At 34.2% G+C, this 20,936-nt stretch overlaps 1 protein-coding gene across 1 annotated transcript; it reads left to right on the top strand.

The window, feature by feature from the left end:
• The first annotated feature begins 1,550 nt into the window (after positions 1-1,550).
• Positions 1,551-20,581, top strand: LOC6649080. Its single transcript, XM_047011168.1, has 3 exons — positions 1,551-1,682; positions 19,358-19,524; positions 19,603-20,581. The coding sequence occupies exons 1-3, from the start codon at positions 1,586-1,588 to the stop codon at positions 20,425-20,427; spliced, it is 1,089 nt and encodes a 362-aa protein (XP_046867124.1). The 5' UTR covers positions 1,551-1,585; the 3' UTR covers positions 20,428-20,581.
• Positions 20,582-20,936: the final 355 nt, after the last annotated feature.

Below are 20,936 nucleotides of genomic sequence, written 5' to 3' on the forward strand. Positions count from 1 at the left end.
TAATAATAAACAACACAAACTAGAAAACTGGCCAAAAAAAAACAAAAATAACAAAAAATAAAATATTGCGAAAGTGTTGTTGTTGTTTCTATAAGTTTTTCTTTTCTTGCATTGCATTGCATTGCATGTTCCAAGCAACAACAACAACAACCACACTAGCAGCTGCTGCAACACAAGTGTTTTTGGATTTAGTTGTAGTTACCGCCACTCACAGCTCCTCAGCTCCTCAGCTTCTGCTCCTGCCACAAGAAAAAAAAAATACGAAAAAAATATATATATATACGCTTAACAATATAAATTGTATTTTTATGATAAAGCTCTTGACAGACAACACAGGCAACAATAGCAGCAGTAACTCTATGTTATAACTAAGTATGAAAGGAGCCAAAGACCAAGTTCTCGAAAACATCGAAGCTTTAAATACACTCTAGCCCCATTTTGATAGAGTATTCTGAAAGATTTTTCAAGCGAAACTCTCAAATATATTTGAAAATCACTTATTTCTTCCTAAAAAGCCAAAACATAATTTCTATAACGAAAAATTCTAACAAAATGTATGTAAATTATATTTAAAAACTATTTTGAAAATTGATTTTTAAAGTGGTATGATATGATTGAGTTTTTAATAAATTATTAAAAACAAATATATATACATATTAAGAGTTGTCGCTTTTAGTTTTAGGATTTCTATTCAAGTTTTTTAACTTAATTTTTGAATCATATATTTAAAATCAAAAAAAAATGTTACAAGAAATTTTTGGTTTTACTGAAATTTATTAAAGTTATTTAAATTAATTTTGTGAATTATACATTTAAGTAGATGCTGAGCTTTTAGGAAGTTTCTTAATGCTTTTTTAAATATTTTTACAAAATGTTAAGCGATGAACTTTAAGGAAACTTGATTTTTATATTATTTCAAATCATTTTTAAAGACAAAACTAGCTGAAAGTAGATGAAAAGCTAGCAGTAAAAACTACAAATATTTTTCAATTCTGTAATCAAAATAGTTATTTTTTTGTAATATTTCTTCCCATTTTTGATAGTGTTTAGCCATAGTGTATATGCCTTGGTTTAGTTTCATATTTTGGTAAGGGTATAACAACAGGTTGGAGTGCGTGACCCCAGCTCAGATATAACGTAGACTCTTGCTCTTGGGGACTTTGCAGCAGCAGCAGCAGCAGTGGGAGGTGGGAAAGCCAAGTGGTGGTGGTGCTTATGCCGGGTTGGTCGAGGGGGGGGGGCTCGACTGAGAGTGACTACTCTACTCCACTTGAATGCACGAAAGTGAAATTTCACTTTGCAGCTGTTTTGTTTTTGTGTTGATGCTGCTGGTGTTGTTGTTGAAGCTGTTGATTTTTATTTATTGATTTCTTTTTATTTAAAATTTGTTCAATCAATGGAAATTTGTTCATATATTTACCACATAGAAAACTATAAAAGAAGAAAACAAAATAACATTGCAATGATGACGAAATCAAACACTTTAAGATATTCTAAATGTAGAACAATGAAAATTGGCCAACGAGTTCATCAACCATGGCTAATTTATGGGAGTTTTGTGTTTTTACTACTTTTACTCTCCTCAATGGTAACATCATCGTCGGGAGCAGCAGCAGCAGCAACGGCAAAGGCAACGGCGACAGCGGATATAGCCAAACAGGAAGCCAAATATAATAAAAATGGTAAGTCCACTAGATAATTAGCAGCTGTGAAAGTGAAAACACTTGCCCATCATAACTGGAACTGGCCAACCGAACAACACACACACACTCTTACACACACACACACACACACAACCGGACAGACAGAGACACCGATGATTATCATGGCAAATACAATGATGATGATCATGATGATGATGATAATGATGATGATGATGATGATGGTGTCGGACAATGGCTCAAGTCTTGAGCTTGATGATGATAAAGATAATGCTGCTGGCTGACTGACTACTATAGAGAGAGGGTTCGGGTTAACTGTGATTTGTGGCAGCATCGCTTTCACTTTGCCTGGCTAAGTGTTATTACCATTTTTGGGTGGGCGTTAACCCAAAACCATTTGATATCTATATAACTTAAATTAGTTTACAAATTTTCAACAAAATATCTTTCACATCAAAAGCAATTAGCAGAAATTTGATACATTGACAATCTCTCTCAACCATCTATGCTTCAAAATGTTACCACAAAATTTTCGATTGACATAAGAAATTGTTATCAAAATTGTTAATCTTTTCAAATATTTCATAAATGAAATTTGATTCGAACTGAAATAAAAGTTGTGTGTGTTATTTTATTTGGTAAATGCAGCAAATTAAATTCAAATTCATTAATATTCATTGAATTGCATAAATTTAAAGTTTGACTTTAAGATACTTTTTTTAACGAATTAAAGGAAAAATCTTTGTCTATTAGACGAATTGGATTATTTATATGTCTTAGACCGTAGTTAGAACGATTTTGAAACGATTTTAAAATATCATATCTTGATTTTATTGCAGCTTTGCATTGTTGAAAATAGTAAACATTGAAAATTTGGGAATATGAAAAATTGCTACGATTTTTGACAGAATTTTGGGATGATGATCATCATGATTTTTTCCGAAAATCGTTAACAGAAATTTGTTTGTCGATTGAAATGTCAAAGCTTTGATTCCGAGCAGCAATTTAAAATATGACTTTTTAAAATTATTGTAAAAGTGGCCAAACTAGAGGTTTTTGAAGATACTGGAGAAATTTTGAGAATTTTTTAAGTAAAGTTTTTCTTTAATTCGTTATATTTAACCCGGTAGTAACCCCTTCAGTCTCCAGATCTCTTATATGGAGCCTCTTTGAAAGAGCTTCGAGCCCAGGGTTGAAAAGACCAGAATGTGCCCCTTTCCCTACGCCACTGTCTATACTGAAGAACAATTTAATTCTTTTGTCGGAGGAAATGCAAGTGATTCTGTAACGAGTTTTATTTCCGACCATTTACAAAATTTAAGAAGAGTTTGGCAAAAACATTTAACTATATAATCTTTAGATGGAATGATATATATAATTCTAAAACCTTGACTTATAGTAAATTGTAATATCAAGAGTTAAGAGATCACATGAAACATTTTAATATGCAGACATCTTTAAGTGTTTGACAAATATATGTATCTACATATATACGTATGAGATTGATGTATCATGTTGTCTACTATCCGATTAAGTGCCATCATATCATATTTCTAAAAAGAAAGGAAAACCATCAACTTTTGCTACTACTAACCCATAATGGAAAACATATAAATAAACATGCACATATATGTATGTATATAAAAAGGAGGATGGGCAATTTCTCAACCCAAAAAATTGTGTCGGTGATCATCATCAACATCATCATCTGACTGACTGACTGACTTGCTAATTTCTTTGCATTGTGTGTGTCTATGTCTGTCTGTGTGTGTGTGTATTAAGTAAGCCATAGAAGACAATAAAGACACAAAGCAGCCAAGAGACAGTAGAGACAAAAACAATAACGTAAAAAAAGACATAAGACATTCATACATATACATACATACTATCTAACCAGTGAAAGAAGGCGCAAAAAAGTACGCTGAGAGACCAACCAAGCAGCTAATTAATGAACATGAAATGAACTGTCTTCAAATGCGGTTTGGGGTTTCTCAACAGGGCGCTAGAGACATTAAGATAAAGTGAGAGAGAAACAGTTTTCCCAGACATTTTTCGCAGAGCTTGCATAAACTTTTTGTTTTGTTTTCTTATTTTTTTAGCAAGCAATTACAGGGCTATAAAAGGGGGGAGCATGGGGGGCGCAAGGGGGCAGAGGATGTGTGGGAATGGGCAGTGGACTCGGGAAATGTGGCACCCAGAGACCGCATTTACCTCTCTCGCATTTTACCACTCACAGCTTCTTCCGTGTTGTGTAGCTTCTTTTTTTTTCGTGGTTTTTGTTTTTGGTTTGTGATGTTTATCTCGACAATGGCTCCCAGACACTGTATCTTCTCTTTTACTCTCTCACTCTCTCTCTCTGTCTTTCTCCCTTCTGACACTGTCTTCTTGAATTTGTCTCTGGTTTTTTATGTGTTATTATGTCATCCATTCAAGTTTTCATAACCATTTTGATGTAACAATTTCTTTTCAGGGTTTTTCATTGCAAAGAAAATCTATCGCAGACCATTAGCAATTCCTTAAATGCCACTTACATTGGTTACATGAAGGTCCTTTTAGCACTTTGATAATGGTAGATCTTGTAAATCTATAAACATATGTATGTAAATGTTCCCGTTACGACATTTGCATTGCACTTTGAAAACAATCTAAGTACAAGGTGGCGCAAAAGAAGTCATCTGATGTTGTTTGACTCTCATTTTTTTCTAAATAAAAAAACTTTGATTCTGTTTTTACAATATGTTTATTTGACTAATAAAATTCTCAATTTGCAAACAGAATCAAAGTATTTTTCATTTAGAAAAAAAATGAGAGCCAAACAACATCAGATGACTTCTTTTGGCCCGGATGACTTCTTATGCGCTACCTTGTATAAAGCTTTAATAGGGACATTTAGAATCAGGAAAATTGTACCTTTAAAGTATGCAATAGACTGTCAAAAAAATAATAATATAGAATTTGACCTATAAAAACAATATTTGCATCAGGAATCCTTTTTTCACATATATGTATATATTTTTTTGACTACCTATTCCAAGTTACTTCGTGGGTGTATTTAGGGTTCCATCACACAATCACTAAGATCTCTAGATCAACCAATGATTATGACATCCCTTTTATGATTTTTATGATCTTTATATATGCCGAATCCCTTTAAATTCATATGTTTTTAATTTTTGCATAGCTTACCATTGCAATAATCGTTTGAGAGAGAAGGGCAAATAGAGACTAAAGTGTGAATTATTATGTATAATCCATATAATGAACCAAATAATGATAGTGCCCCTTTTTATTTTTGTTTGTTTGGTGATTTCAGTCTATCTCCCCCTCTCTCTCTCTCTCTGTATCTATCTCTTCTCTTCTTTACTTCACATCATTAAAACTAACCATAAAAAAAAATGTGTAACACAATTGTTGCCCGATCCTCATTCATTTTGCCAGTGAATGAAATTTAATGATATATAACTACGTGTCCAACAACAGCAGCAACAACAACAACAAAACCAACATATGTATACCGTATAATGGGATAGTGAAATGGTCAAACTTTTGCCAAATTTTTGTATAATTAGTGGAGCTGTGCATGCAATTGGTTTTGTATGATTTTATAATACAATTTCTAATTATCAGAAAGATAGTAAAGAGTGAGAGGCATTTGCGAAAAAAATAAACCAAACTTATAACTCTTTTGTTTGTGGGGAGGGGGGGGGGGGGGTGTGTAGGTGTGGGAGAGAGACGAACATATGTTACTGCTGGTGTTCATTTACCATGAAGACATTGAGGCCTCTCTCATTGTGTGGTTTATTTTGTTTTTGGTTCAGCAATTAACATTTTGAACTTTGCCCAAAATCACTAAAATTACAAACTATAAAAAAGACGAGACAAACTAACAGAATATATATTAGACCCAATAAATACCCATTCAAAATGGGGAAACAAATAATATTTCGAATTAAACTTATCCAAGTCTTTATTATGGTTCCTAACTTTTTTTTATATATGAATTTTAGTATATTGAGATATATCAAATAGAAATTAATTAGACTTCTGCCATTAATTTTAACCGATCTTAAACTTGAGTCAATTAAATATACCCTTTTTGCATTTTATGGCCAAGCAGGGTATGAAAGGTAAAAAAAGAAAAAAAACTAAAAGAAATAAACTAAGTACATAAAAATTGGAACAAAGCGACGTCAGTTTTACCTTTGATTGTCGTTTTCGGCTCTTACACAAAAATTTAAATGTTAAGAGCTTAACCTTTAAATTTAGCCAACTGTGTAATTATACTATACACTTCTCCTTCACTTCCACCTCTTCCCTCCTCCTCATTAGTCGCTCCAGTCTAACTCGGCTCGGCGTGTTTGCAGTTTCGTTATTGGGAAATTTTTAATTGGCTTTGAAATTGTATGAAGAAATGTAATCACTGATCATTGATCATTGTCGAAAACGAAGAAAAATGATGGCAAAATCGTAATCAAAACAAAATCGCCATCGCCATCGCCATCGCAATCGATCTAACAAAATTAAAAACCGCTCGATATACGCTCAATATGCAAATTAAATGATTCATTAAACGCATCAATGCGCACAGAGACATACATAGGAGTAGATAGATATATGTATATAGATCAATTCGTATTCGCATTTGTACCTCAAGTTTACATAACTTTAATACCGTAACCGTTACTGTAACCGTAACTGGAGGGATGCCTTAATAAAGCTCATTAATTATCCCACAGACAGATCAAAAATTTTCGCTCCAAATTATCAAGCGAAAGTAAAGCAGCAAATTAATCAAAATCAGGCTGGGCGGCTCATTTGAAATTTTTGAACAAAGCGAACAAAAAATAAATAAATAAATAAACCGAAAGCATAAAATCAAAAATAAAAACTATATATACACATATGTATGTATATATATTATTTACATATAATAGATATGCAAGTATATCAGTCAGTTAATTAATGAATTGGTGCAAATTTGTTGGAAAATATAAATGGATTAACTTTGATTTCAGTCAAATAACAAAATTTTATATGAAGACATCATTTAAATTGAGTTTAGTTAATTACTCAAGGAAAAATATATACATACATATGTACATATATAATTCGATTGGGAAAATATCGTAAAACTAACAGGTTATTTATAGCAAAATCATTGCACATCAGCCAAAATTTCGCAAAAATATCTTTAACAAGGATCTTTATTTTCTGTCCGACTTAAAAGTGGTGAGTTTTAATTTATAATAATTAAAACTTAGAGTCGATTATAGAAACATAATATACATAATAGTTTTTAGGATAACCCTTGAACCCTTTCAAAACGATCAGCAAAATATTAGAGTTTTTAAGAACATTTAAGTGCATCGGCTTACCTATGAATACCACTTCAAGATGATCGAAAAAATGGTCCAAAAATTCATGTTCCAACAAAAACAGTTCAAACTATAGAAAAGAGTGAAATTTAATTGAATAACCTAACCCAATTATTATATTATAAAATTTCTGATCATAGATGAATCTTTTTTGAAATCTCCTATTGATTAAAATAGTCTTAAATGAACTACTAATGAATGAATTCTGCTCATAAATGAAAAAAAAATAACCATAACTGAATCGAAATGAATAAGCTCATTGTCTGATCATAAAAATACTTTTTAAAAAAACAAATTTCGTCCTATTTTAATCATGTTTTAATCAACAAAATGGTTCAGAAGATGAATCAGCAAGGTGATTTGTGGTCAAAGAATCTTTCAAATGGGATGGAAATAGGATTATAAAAAAAAACCTTTCTTGAAAAGGACCAGCTGATGGCATTTTACACAATAAACTTCTAGCAAAAATAAACGATAAACAATTTGAGAAATGTCGAAAAAAATTAAAATCAAAAATTGCAAGAGGCGCAAAGTTTTTGATTAAATTGATTAATTACACATTTTGCGTGTGCTGCTCATTCGTCAATGATTTCGTTAACGGTTTCGCTTGTCTTCCTCTATTTAATTTTTTTCGATTTATTTCTTTTTTTAGTTTTTTTGTATTTTCGCGCAATTTGATTATACAAATGGCAACGGGCCAATGTGGCAATTCGGTTAATTTGAACTTAATGATGTCTTCATTTCGCTTTCGCAGTGAAAATATGATAATTGCCAAGGCATAGGTAAAGGTTTACTCAAATTAAGGTACAGATACGGGTACAGGGGTACGGGTAAGGGGGGGTATGAGGTATGGGGCAGCTCTATATTGACCAATTGACCGGGCCAACATGAACATTTGCCCATTTGGTCGGTCATTTGAACACATTTCGGACACGCAACACTGACCCAAGCTATTGCCAATCAATCAAAACAAAGTTCCAAGTTCCATTTCCAAATACACAAATTGCTTTAAAGACTCACAGAAAAACACAAACACAAAAAATTGAAAAAAAAAAATGATCAATTAGAGAATGTTGTAATATTTAGGCTCCCCTTAGAGAAAGAGCAAAAGGAAGGGGCTCTGGATGAGACGGGGGGGAATTCCATTCGGTGTGGAATTCGGCGCGGTAAATGCAGATGAGTTTTAGCCAACTGACAAGTTTGCTAATTGCCAAATAATTCAAAACTGACAGCTGTCAATGTTTGGGTTAACCCATCAGCATTTATGTCGAAATACCGTTTCATAACCGATATTTATATATATACATCAAATGGGTCATTACGTTAGTTCTGTTAAGTTATAGAAATTCCGATTCTCTTAGATCTCGATATACTTTTTCCTTAGCCAACCCAGTGACAATTCATTTTGGTTGATAAACGTTTCCAATTTCCATTTGTGGGCAATGGCAAAGAGAGTTTTCCCTCCACATTTGGTTATAACCGAATTTGGCTGTAACCTTCACCTTGTGGGTTAAGAAATCGACCAAATACAGATACAAAAACAAAAACAAAATGTACATACACAAATACGAATTACGTGAAAAACGTTTTTAATGTGGATACGTGCCATGGCCTCTAGTTTCGGTTTCAATTTCTGTTACACTTTTCAGTGTTCAGTTTTTGGCTTTGGTTTTTGGTTTTGGTTTTGGTTCCAGACCAGGCCCAGACCCCGTTGCCAATTTTAGACTTAGACCCCTTGGCCTGGAAACGTGTTTTTTTATTTTTCGGTGTTTTTATGTTGCATTTATTTCTATTTTGTTTTTTTTTTTGTTTTTTTTTTTTTTGTCTTTTTGGTGTTAAGTGCCAAGTGCCAAGTGCTGACTCAGCTCAGTTGGCTTTACATGGTCAATACAAAATCAAAGTGACATCGATCGATGGACTCTATTTCAGTCAAGGAATAGTGCATTAAAGCCCCTCTCCCTCTCACTCTCTCTCTCTCTCTCTTGCATTGTGTGTCTTTCTATTTCTGTTTAATTAAGCATTGAAAATCTAAAATTGAAATTCATCTAGTAATGGTCCATTATATATTGGCCATTTCATATTTCTTGCAATTGTTTCGCCTTGTTTGTAAATGTTTTGAAAGGGTCGCCGTCGCCCCACAAATAAAAACCAAAACTGACTTCAAAATAAAACAAAACCAATCATAAATCATTATTACTTTTGTTTTTTACGTATATTTTTTTTTTCTCTTTAGGGAGAGGTTTGACTTTTTTTCCCTTCCAACTTCTTTGGGCTTAGCCTTCAGCCATTCGATGTAAATTGAAAAATTTTGGAAAAAAGAAAAACACAAAAAAAAAAAAAAACAAAAGTTTACAGCAAAGAATTATGATTCTTTAGAGCGTTAATTTTGGTTACAAGAAGAGTTTTTGGGAAGAAAAGTTGAATAAATTGTTTTCAATTATGGTTTTAGGCCTTAAACATATGGTAGGAAATTGTTAACAATTTGAAGTTGTTAGTTACTTAGATCGATTGCCTAAACAATTAGTGGTTAATGTTTTTTTTGTTGTTTTTCAATTAGGAAAATTGTTTACCAAAGTGTTAAACATGTTTTGTTAAAGGAAACAATAGTTTCCATAGAAAATCAGACCAGTTAATGGCCATGAAAAATTAGTTTTATGCATTTCCGTTAGCACTTTAAATCGATATACATAGCTAGTTGGTGTAACTAAAATGCCAGTTACTTCACACTAGCTAAAAATCATGACTACACAATGATCAGTTAGCCATATAGTTAGTCGGTTAGTCAGTTGGTTAGTCAGTTGGTTAGTCAGTTAAACCTCTCAGAGAAGAGACAAAAGCAGCACTAACTAACTGAAACTGAGACCAAAATTGACTGACTAACTAACTAACTAACCAAGCAACTAAAGTCTAACCTGTCCTTGGAAGGCCCCCACCATCATCTGAACATTATATATAATTATTTCTTTTAATTTTTTTGTTATTTTTTTCATTCTCATGATTATCATGATGAAGATGAAGATAGAATAGAATTGAATTGACTCAAGAAGTGAATGAGCCATGAGTGAATGAAAGAGTGGGTGCGAGTGGTGCGGGTGGTGCGGGTGGTGCGGGTGTTGGTGGTGCAACTTTAATTAGACATAACGATGAGAACAAATTTGTTTGTGGTTATTTATATATGAGTTACGATGCGATATAATCATTTATAATATAACATACAATAATATAATTATTAGACAAAACAAAGAACTTCAACTTGATGTGGCAAAAAAAAAAATTGAGGCAATTGTCTAACATCAAGTGTGTCATGTTCATGATTGTTGTGTACTTGTGGTTCCATAGCCAAACCGAACCACCAACTAACCTACCAGAACTCAACACATTAACACGTTCACACACAATTCTGTAATGTAAGAAAAACGTTAACCACGTATGTATGTATATGAACCTCAGTATACCTTATGCCATATTGGCAAGAACAATCTTTATCAAAACGAAACGAAAAAGTTATTTGGAAAAGCCTGTTCTTTTAAGCTGAAGGGACTCTTAAGTTATTCAAGTGTGTGAGCTGAAAATGGCAACATAAAATCAGATCAAAAAATTCTCAAACAAAACCAATTAGGAATTCCGATTTCAATTGTTTATGGCTTATCTTAAAGCTAGTTAAGGAAATTACAGATGTAATGAACTTAAAAGAAAGTTAGATCTGAATAATCCATATAAATGGCCTTTCTAGTCGTAAGTGAAAATAAGCCTAGACATAATTTTGTGATTCTTATAAAATTTATTATAGTTTTTCTAAAAATGAGTATTATTTTGAAAAGCAATGAAAATGTTATAGCAATATGTTTCGATCCCTGGGCCTAAACAGAAATTATAAATCATTGATATAGATAAATATATAAAATATCAAAGAAGCTAACTTTGGCTGTGCCGTACTTTATATACCCTTGCAGTCCTTGGCCATAATATTTTTAGATGTCTCAAACTCTTTTTCTCCATCATCAATTCATCAATGCACAGACAAAACCTTCTAAATATCATTTCTATTTACTTTTCTTCTTCTTCCTCATGCTGCATGCTACGATTGACACGCATACACATACAGTTTACGTAGCGTTGCGTCTGTGTGTGTATGCGTGTGCTTAGCTGCTCTGCGGATTTCAAGCAATGACATAGTAGATTCGATTTATATTGACTGTAACTTGTGTTATATTTATCCGATCTGATTGAAATTTCGGGATTTGATGTTTATACCCTTGCAAAAAGGGTATATTTATTTTGGTCAAAAGTGTGCAACGCATAGAAGGAAGCATCTCCGACCATATAAAGTATATATATTCTTGATCAGCACGACGAGACGAGTTCGAATAGCCATGTCCGTCCGTCCGTCCGTTCGTCCGTCCGCCCGTCTGTCCGTCCGTCTGGATCAACGCAAACTCCTCCTAGACCGTTAGAGCTACAGAGCTAAAATTTTGCATGTAGGCTTGTATATACTGCAGGGGTTGTATATCTCGGAATCAGCCGGATCGGATCAATATACCACATAGCTCCCATACAAATGGCAAAGTCACGAACAGTGACTTTTCTCAATAACTTCGTTATTTTCTGAGCTATTGTCGTGAAATTTAATATTGGTGAGTTAATTACACATATAAACGACTATGCCAAATTTGATAAAGATCGGGTGACTATATCATATAGCTCCCATAGGAACGATCGGTGGAAAACAGTGACTTTGATCAATATCTTCGTTATTTCCTATGCTAAGATTGTAGGACGTTCTTTCGTAAAAATAAGCCTTTTTAGATAAAACGTTTTTCTATTTTCATGGCTATAGGTAAGGAAAGAGTTACCAAAAAAGTTGCAAGGGTATACAAACTTTGACGCGGTCGAAGTTAGCCCCGGCCCTCTGGTTTATATCCAAAACTATCATTTTAGTAAATTTCATGGGGATACTCCAATTTTTATGAAAATGTTTCCTCTAGAGCTATATGATATAGTTGTCCGATCCTGACAATTTTCATACTTTATCTGCTCCAGGCTATAAGTAGCTCAAATATCAAGTTTCATTCCGATAGCTCTTAAGATGGCGGCGTGAAGTTGAAGTTGCACAGACGAACGGACGAACGGACGGACGGACATGGCTATATCGACTCAGCTTCTCATGATGATCAAGAATATATATACTTTATGGGGTCGGAAACGTCTTCTTCTGTGCGTTACAAACATCTGACCAATTTTATAATACTCTCTGCAAGGGTACAAAATAAAAAGTAAACTTCAATTATCCTCTACATCATCTAATTCTCTATAACTGTAATCTAATTTATTTTCATTGCAAATGAAAATATACATAATTAATGAAGACATATAAATAATATATATGTATATGGATATGGATATAATTTACCACATATTAAAATTAATATTGTCAGCATGGATATGGATATAATTTACCACATGTTAAAATTAATATTGTCAGCATTCAACAATTTGAAATCCTTCTGAAAAAGGAGTTTTATTTTTGAAAAATGGCTTAATAAAACAATTGATTTCTTATTGATCGATATCTCTCTACATATATATGTACATACATAGGTATATATATATATATATCTGTGTTCATTCAGTGGCATTTGTGTTGATGTTCATCGATTCTGGCAAGCCGAAAACAGATGCAACAATGAGTTCAATCCCAAACCGAATTGTCTTTGACATTTTAAAGAAAAATCAAAAAGAATAGAAAAAGAAAAACATGATCATTGCAGTTGTTCTTTTGGTTTTGACATTGAAGCTCATCGATTGCGACTCGATATGTTTGTTGTTGCTGTTGTTTTTGTTGCATGCTCTACTAATTCATAGAACTTCCAACCAAAGTCACAAAGCACGTTTTGGCCATGTTTTTGTTTTTGTTGTGTGTGTCCGTTCATGGCGTTCATGGCACTTGGTTGTTGGCCCATACCGTTACTCCAATGGCTTTTGGTTTAGGTGAGTTGATTATTATTTTTGCACATTAAATACATAATTGTCGTTTATTGGAAAATGTCATGTTCAATTAGTCGTCAAAAATGGCATCGGCTGCGGCAGCAGCAGCAACATCGGCAACAACGTGTGGCAAAATGATACGATTAAAAGAACATGGCATGCAACGCGTCATTTGTAATTGAGCAACGAATGCTGATGCTGAACTGAGCTCAGGTGCGGCATCTCAATATCATTGGATGGATTTGTGGTCAGGGTCAGTGGGTCCCTTACCCAGCAGCTATCTAGTAAATTACATGATAAGTTTATAGCCGGAAATCTTTTAGTCGCAGCTGAAACGATTATGATGCTTGACCCTTGGGGCTAATCTAATTACAAACTAAACTCACTCACTCATTCACTCGCGGTGATGGCATTAAAAACTGCAGCTTAATGCTCACATTTTCAATGACACAGAGCCCAGTAAACACATTAAAAACGCGTTCAAATAGTGTGTGTGTGTGTGTGTGTGTGTGTGTGTGTTTGAGGGGCTTTTGGGGCTAATGATAAATGAAGATCATTTCGACAAAACTTAAGAAGAACTTAACAAAATGTGTGAAAAATGTATATATCAAATAAAGAAATACAAACAAAACATTTAAATGAATGGCCACCCTAACACTTGAGTGAAGAACATACCTGGCAACCCTGCTAAGAATTTCTAGCATCTTAAGATGGAGGTCAGCAGAATCAATCTTAACGATGATTCAACATTAGTAATGTGCAGCTAAAAGCAACTTGATTAAAGTTCATCATAAATAAAAGAAAAAAAAACCAAGTGAGAACCAAATGAAGACTATGAAAGGCGGTGGGAGGGGATGGGGAGAGAGGGGGATCTATAGAGAGACTTATATTGTATAAATGACAGTTTATAGTCGCACTCCCACTTCTAAAGACACTTTCCTCCGCCTTCCACACATCCCACAGGCCGCCCTCGCATGGCCGATACCATAAATCAAATGGGCGATGAAATTGTTAAGCTATGCTGAAGTGACTGACTGCAAGGTAAAGATTTATGGCAGAGGCGACTGGCGAACAGAGTCTGTTGGGGGTGCATAAAATCGAATAAGCTGACAATAATGTCTACATGTATGTACATATGTGTGTATATATGTATGTATGTATGTATGTATGTATGTATGGAGAGGGCATGTACTCTATGCTATGCTAGTTGCTTTAGTATGAAAAAAGGTATTGAGATTGAGTTACGCTTTGGCATGCCAAGCACGGAATGAAATGAAACAAAACGACGACCAGACAACGACCAAGCCTCATGGTTAAAAATGGCTAATTGCTACGACGACGACGATGGCGATGACTATGACGGCAAGTGCCTTTTAGAAATTAACTCCAGCCAATGCTAAAAGCTTAGGCATGTTATTGAAATCGGAGCAAAAAGTCATTTATCATTTATCATGCGCACACATACATTTGAACAAAACGAACAATAATTAAATATATTATACACTAGTTTAGATATGGCGGCGATTAGGTGATCTGGCAATGTCAAAACTGTGCCCCAAAGCATCATCTGCTATGTACTCATCATTACGGAAATGTTTTGGAGGGGAAATTAAATATATGCTCTTGATTGGCTTGAAAGACCATAGACTAGAATTACAAAGCTTCAAGAGAGGCTATGAGAATTTGTTGTCTAGTAAAAGAAGATCCAAAAGTTCTATAGTCTTGCATAAAAATCAATAAATTTTGAAAAATGCCACTTGAATATTTAACTAATAACTAGTGTTAATCAAATTATGCATCCACTCCCTGTACTCGATGGCTCCACTCCCCCCAATTAAATTGTCCTTGTGGCATGTTCGTGTCTTAAGTCTTTTGTTTTTGTTGCTCACTTGACATTTTGTTTTGGATAATTGTTACGATTGGTGTTCTTTGTTATTGGATGTTCTTGTTGCTGTTGCCATTGTTGGTCAAGTTAAATGTCACTTTATTTGCTTTGAACTTTAAAGTTCAAGTTGAAAATTTCAGAATGAATGAAGATGTTGCACGTGTTTTTGCGATAACTACATTGTTCAATAATTTTGTGTTTTTTTGTTTTGTTTTTTTGGGTTGGGTTTAATTTATGATCATAAGCCATAAGATCGATCTTTAGATATTCCAATTGATATATGTACTTATTTATGTATCTATATGAATGATATATAGTATAAAGCAGCATGACTAAAGATATATGTAAGTATATATGTATGTATGTATGTATGTATGTATGTGTACTCGCATGTAGATGAGTTGGCTTGACTTGGGTTGGGTTTTGCAGTTTATTTTGTTTGGTCGTAACCTCGACCCTAACTAAGATAAGATAACTATGTAAGACGATGAGAAATATGCAAATTTCAGTTTATTTGCGTTTACTTACTGATTTGTTTTTTTTTCTTCTTCTTTCTTAGTTTCTCATTAATTTGCTGTAGTTTTCGTTCGTACGGATTTGTTTACTCGTTTGTTTTGTATGTTGTTTTTTGGGGTCAGTTGACTGTCCCAGACCCTGGCATAGAAACGAATCTATTCTAAATATATAATTCAACTTCTCTCTCTCTCTTGTAACCATAAATATTGATTGAGTCTAAACATTTGCTTCTCTATAATAGCTTCAATAGAGTTGACTGTAAGCATCTTTTGTTCATGTTGTTGTTGCAGCCTGAGTCTGACTTTAATTCTACATACAAATGTTCTCTGACATTGACCGCATCGCCGGCCGGTTATGCTTAAAGCTGAGTCATCATCATCATCATCATCATCATCGACATCATCGCATTGATGATCATTATGGCCGTCAAGCAAGATTCTTAAGATTCTGTTTTGGCCAGTTTTAAGTCAAGTGCACTCGACTTGCATATAAATTCAAATGGAGTATGCGGAAAACGGCTAGAAACGACACGGCACATGGCACGACAAAACGATATCGAAATGAAATTGAAAATCAGAACAAAGACTATCATTAAATTGCTACGCGAAATGCCTAGCCTTGAATCAGACTCATAAATAATAGAAATAAAATGTTGAAAACGTTGACAAGTTTAATTAGAATTTGCAATAAATGTTAACTAATGGTTATATGTATATAGGAAGGGACAAATGACAATTGTGCAAAAGAAATTAGCAGATTACTAATATATATACTAGATATACATATACAAAGAGGTCCGGTTGAAAATTTATTGTAATTTTTAAAGTGTTTTTCACCAATTATAAATTAGAATAGTTATTTTTATTATTTTCTAATTTTTATCATTTTTCATTTCGGTTATTAGCAGATATTTCCTTTTTGTTGTCTAATCGAAATGGTTTTAATTATTTCGGTTTCTGATCTACAGCATACCGAAACTTTACTAACGATATCTTATCTTAAAACGCATAACGGTTATTCGGAGACACCAATTAATTATTGTAAATTGGTTTTCATTTTTCTTATGAAAAATGTTGCCTATTTCTTGTCTTCAGCTTAAGTTTCGATCTCAACACACACACACACATATATGCTCAATCAAATTACAATCACAGCCTACGACAAAATGACAACAACAACAACAACAAAATAAGCACAAAAAAAGAAAAACAAATGCGATTTTCTGCTGCCGATCATGAGACTCTTGTTTGCCTATAGTAAAGTAGCAGCTGGCATAACATTTTGTTCTAGGCATGTGGCATGTCAACTTTCCTATGTCCCTGCCCCCCTGCACCTGCCCCGGTGCCATGTCCACTGTGTCCCTGCCACCAGATTTAGCGTCATTACCAGTTCCTGCCCTCAACCCACCAGTATAAGGAAACCTTTCCATATGCTACTCAATTGTGGGTTATATTTCGTTAAAAATTTTGTATATTTTTGTTGTTGTTGTTGTTGGTTGGTTGGTTGGTTGGTTGGTGTTGGTTTCTGTTGCATGCAATTCATGTGGGGTATTCAATATGGGTGGGTGGGGGTATTCGTTGTTATATCCCACACCCGCTGCTGCTGCTGCTGGCTAAACTGAACAACATATACAAGAGTATGCACATACCTATAATGAGTTTGCCAAGAGTTAATTGGCTAAAAGCTATAGAGAGTTAGTCAGTCAGTTAGTTAGTTAGTTAGTTATAGTCAGTTAGTTGGCCGTTTCGTTGCTTGGTTGGTTGACTCGACTCGACTACAACAAAAATGGGTCAAACATACAAATATACATACATATACATATGTATGCACTTATACCTATCTATGTATGTATGTATGTATGTGTATATAAAATATATTTTTGGATTATTTATTTGACTAGCCGCCTATGGGCAGGCACAAAAATTATCTAGCCAAATAGCTCAATTATCCTTTCTTTTCTTTTTCTTAAGCCCAACGGCCATGCAATAAAAGATCACATCAAAATCAAATCTTTCAAAATGTGCCAAAATACTTTAAGTCAAATTTACTTACTTACTTTTTTACAATTTTAACCCAATCGTTTTCTTTACTTTAATTTGAATTTAAATATCTTTATAATCAAAAATTTCATCAAATGGTTTTTATGTCTCATCAATCATTGAAAGTCACAACATTTCATCTTTGACTCCACCAAAAGACAAATATTTTATGTATGTGCAATAATCAAATTATAAAAATAAAGTTAAGTAAACTAAACTGACTGAACAATTTAGACAGGGAGACCAATAATTATATATATATGTATTTGTATACATACATAGATATGTCATAAACAAAAGTTGTGAAAAAAAAAAAAAAAAACGCACAACTACCGTGGTTAAGTACCACGTAACATGATGACATGGCGACCGTGATGACGACGACGACGATGATGATGATGATGATGGGAAAAAAGGGGTGTGGGTGAGATGTGAGCCAACAGCAGCAGCCACAGCAGCACCACCAACACCACCAACACCATCAGCAACACCATGACATGGTATTTAATCATTTTTGATTACAATTGTTTGGCGCTGAAATATTTTTGTTTGTTGCCTCAACACAATTGTGTATGACACTTCTTCAATTTCAATTCGCTTATTAAGTATACCCTTTATTTATCTACATACATATATGTATGTATATTGTGTCAGCCATGTAATTAACACATTTGTATTACGAATTTGGTTTTTGGGATTTTGTAATTTGTCGGTAACAACAAATAATGGCAAATCAAAATTGACAGTTCGAAAATATATACATATATATGTAAATGCAATTGCTTTAAGCTTTCTCAAATCAGACTTTCCCTTCCAAAAATTTAAAGCAATACAAAGTATGTAAAGTATTTTTTTTATTTTTTTTCTCTCTTTCTCTCTCTCTCTCTCTCTTTGAGTTTTCAAGAGATGCTTGAACCAGGGGGGCTATGTCCTATGAACATTTTCCGGCATTTTCTGCCACTTGCAGCTCAAACTCATGCGTGTAAACCGAGACAGCAAGAGCAATAGAGAAAGATAGAGAGAGGGACAGAGACATAGAGTGAAAGAGGGATCAGTTTAAGTGTGTTTGATCAGTTTCAAAATCAAAAACAAATGCTTAAAGCAGCGGCACTTTCACAACAGGTTTTCTTTTTCTTTTTTTTCTCAAAATTTATTTTTGGCCTTTTCTTTTGGTTTTATTGAAATGCACTTTAAAGTTAGTATAATATATAAACCTTACTTAATATCAAAAAAGTAGCAAAAAAAAAAGGAAAATTCTATCAAATTTTTGATTTGTCGGAACTTGACAACTAAACTTATCCAAAATATATATCTATATATAGAGTAATCTCTATGCTGTTGACACTATCGCAAATATCTGTATTAGACATTGGCTACAAAGTAAGCAAAAAGACATAAAAACAGTTAAAAGAGCATTAAAAGTCTTTAAAACCTCTCAAATGAATAAATTAAAAGACTCGTAAAGATAAAAAAAAACTAAACAATCACTTTTGCCACTTTGCAAAAAGAAAAAAAATGGAGTGTCCACAAGCACATAGGAAAAAAAAAATGATTAATCGATTCATATGCGAATATATACATATGTATGTATATATACATATACATATATCGCATGTATTTATATTCTCAAGTGTTACGATCCTGAAAACAGACAAAAACTTTCTCTGACTGCGCATTGTCATCATGATGATGATGATGATGATGATGATGATGATGATCCATCACAGAGGCACTCTTGATGATGCCATACATCATACACATTAAAATCACAAATGTTGTGGAGGTATCTTTATGTGGCAGTTGCTGAGGGGCCACTCGAAACTCGCTCTCAAGTGGCAAGATGAATATGTTTTTGTTTTTTGTTGTTCATTTTGTTTTTCACTTGTTTCATTTCAGCGGAATTCCCTGAGGAGGATAGCGATATGTTGATGGAACCGAATGACTTTACACCAATCACAGTGTTGCGTTCACATGAACAGCATTTTCATATGCCGCCGACAACGCAATTACATGGCCGAGTTCCAGATCGAAGTGATCCCGAGCAAGAGCAATTTCGACCGATTGTGAATCCACAGCAACAACAACAACAACAACAACAACAACAACAACAACAGCAGCAGCAGCAGCAACACCACCACCAACAACAACAACAACTTGTGCATCCGCAGCAACATCCGCAATTGGTGATATCCCGTGCCGATACCGGAGATTCACATAGCCAGGCAGCACAGAATTTCTACCCACCATTCTATCATGAGGCACCACCATTGGGTCATTCACGTCCCTATTTACCCGGACCAGAGAATTCACCATTGTCGTTGGCATTGCCATTGCCTGGCCTGTTGCCTGGTCAACAGTCACCACAGCAGCAGCAGCATCAGCAACAGCATCTACATCCGCATCAACATCCGCAACATCAACAGCAACGTGCCTTCGATACAAGTATTTTGGGTAGCGGTGATTTTGGTGTCCTGCGCGGTGGCACTTTCTATCCCGAAGAGGAAATGCCTTACCATCCAGAGGATAACAGCGATTACATATACGGGGATGCGGCAAATAATGGTCATGGTCGTCCAACCGAGGGATTCATACAGAAATATACATATCCGGAGGAGCAATTTGCCAATTTCCGTGATTTTGCTGATATTAATACGCCAGCCGATTCGGCTTTCTCGCAATTCGTTGTTGTTTATGCACCCAAAAATGCCACCAAGCCACCATCGATAAATGATCAACGCAGTCATCCGCATCCAAAGAATATATTCGAACAGCTGGAACTGTTGGATCGCGAGAAGGCATTGGAAGAGGCGGCCATGAAGAAGCAACCGCAGCAGCCTAGTAAGATCAAAACGAAATTGAATCGCACAAAGCTGCATAAGAACTATAAGAAGAAAGTAAATCCAAAGGATTCACGAGGAGACACGGATTTGGAAATGGAACAGGAACCGTTGTTAGCCCTCAGCTAAGCTAAGCAAATTCGCAACAACAACAAAAAATACAAAAATACAAAATACTTCATCTTTATTCAACATCTTGCCCTCATCCCCCTCTTCCAAAAGAGAAAAACAGCATTTCCCTACCTCCCTCCCCACTCTGCTGATTTAGTTTTATTTATTTTATTTTGTGAGAAAAGAAAGAAAAAGAAAAGAAAAGAAAAGAAGAAAAACAAGCAAACACCAATTGATCACCAATCGAACTCTTGAGTCAAATTTCATTGCATAGCCCATTTCACCATTCTCACCAAGCCACAGGACTCGACTTCACCACTATTCACCTTTACTCACCACACTTCGCCACTCTTCTTCTTCTTCAGCGTTCAATTGCAATAGCTTCCTTTTAGTTTTTCTATATACTAAATAATAATAATAATATTAATAATAATGTGTGTATGTTTCTTTTTTTTTTTGTAATTCTAGATTTTAGTTTATCTTTAAAGGATGAGAAAAAAAATTTAAATATATACTTATGTATATAT

This window comes from Drosophila willistoni (genome assembly GCF_018902025.1).
Source record: "Drosophila willistoni isolate 14030-0811.24 chromosome XL unlocalized genomic scaffold, UCI_dwil_1.1 Seg141, whole genome shotgun sequence".
In the NCBI taxonomy this organism is placed as follows: Eukaryota; Metazoa; Arthropoda; class Insecta; order Diptera; family Drosophilidae; genus Drosophila; species Drosophila willistoni.

Coding starts and splice junctions, on each gene's coding strand:
- LOC6649080 (XM_047011168.1), top strand. CDS start 1,586: ATGGTAACATCATCGTCGGGAGCAGCAGCAGCAGCAACGGCAAAGGCA. Junction 1,683..19,357: donor AGCCAAATATAATAAAAATG/GTAAGTCCACTA, acceptor GTTTCATTTCAG/CGGAATTCCCTGAGGAGGAT. Junction 19,525..19,602: donor AAGAGCAATTTCGACCGATT/GTGAATCCACAG, acceptor CACCACCACCAA/CAACAACAACAACTTGTGCA.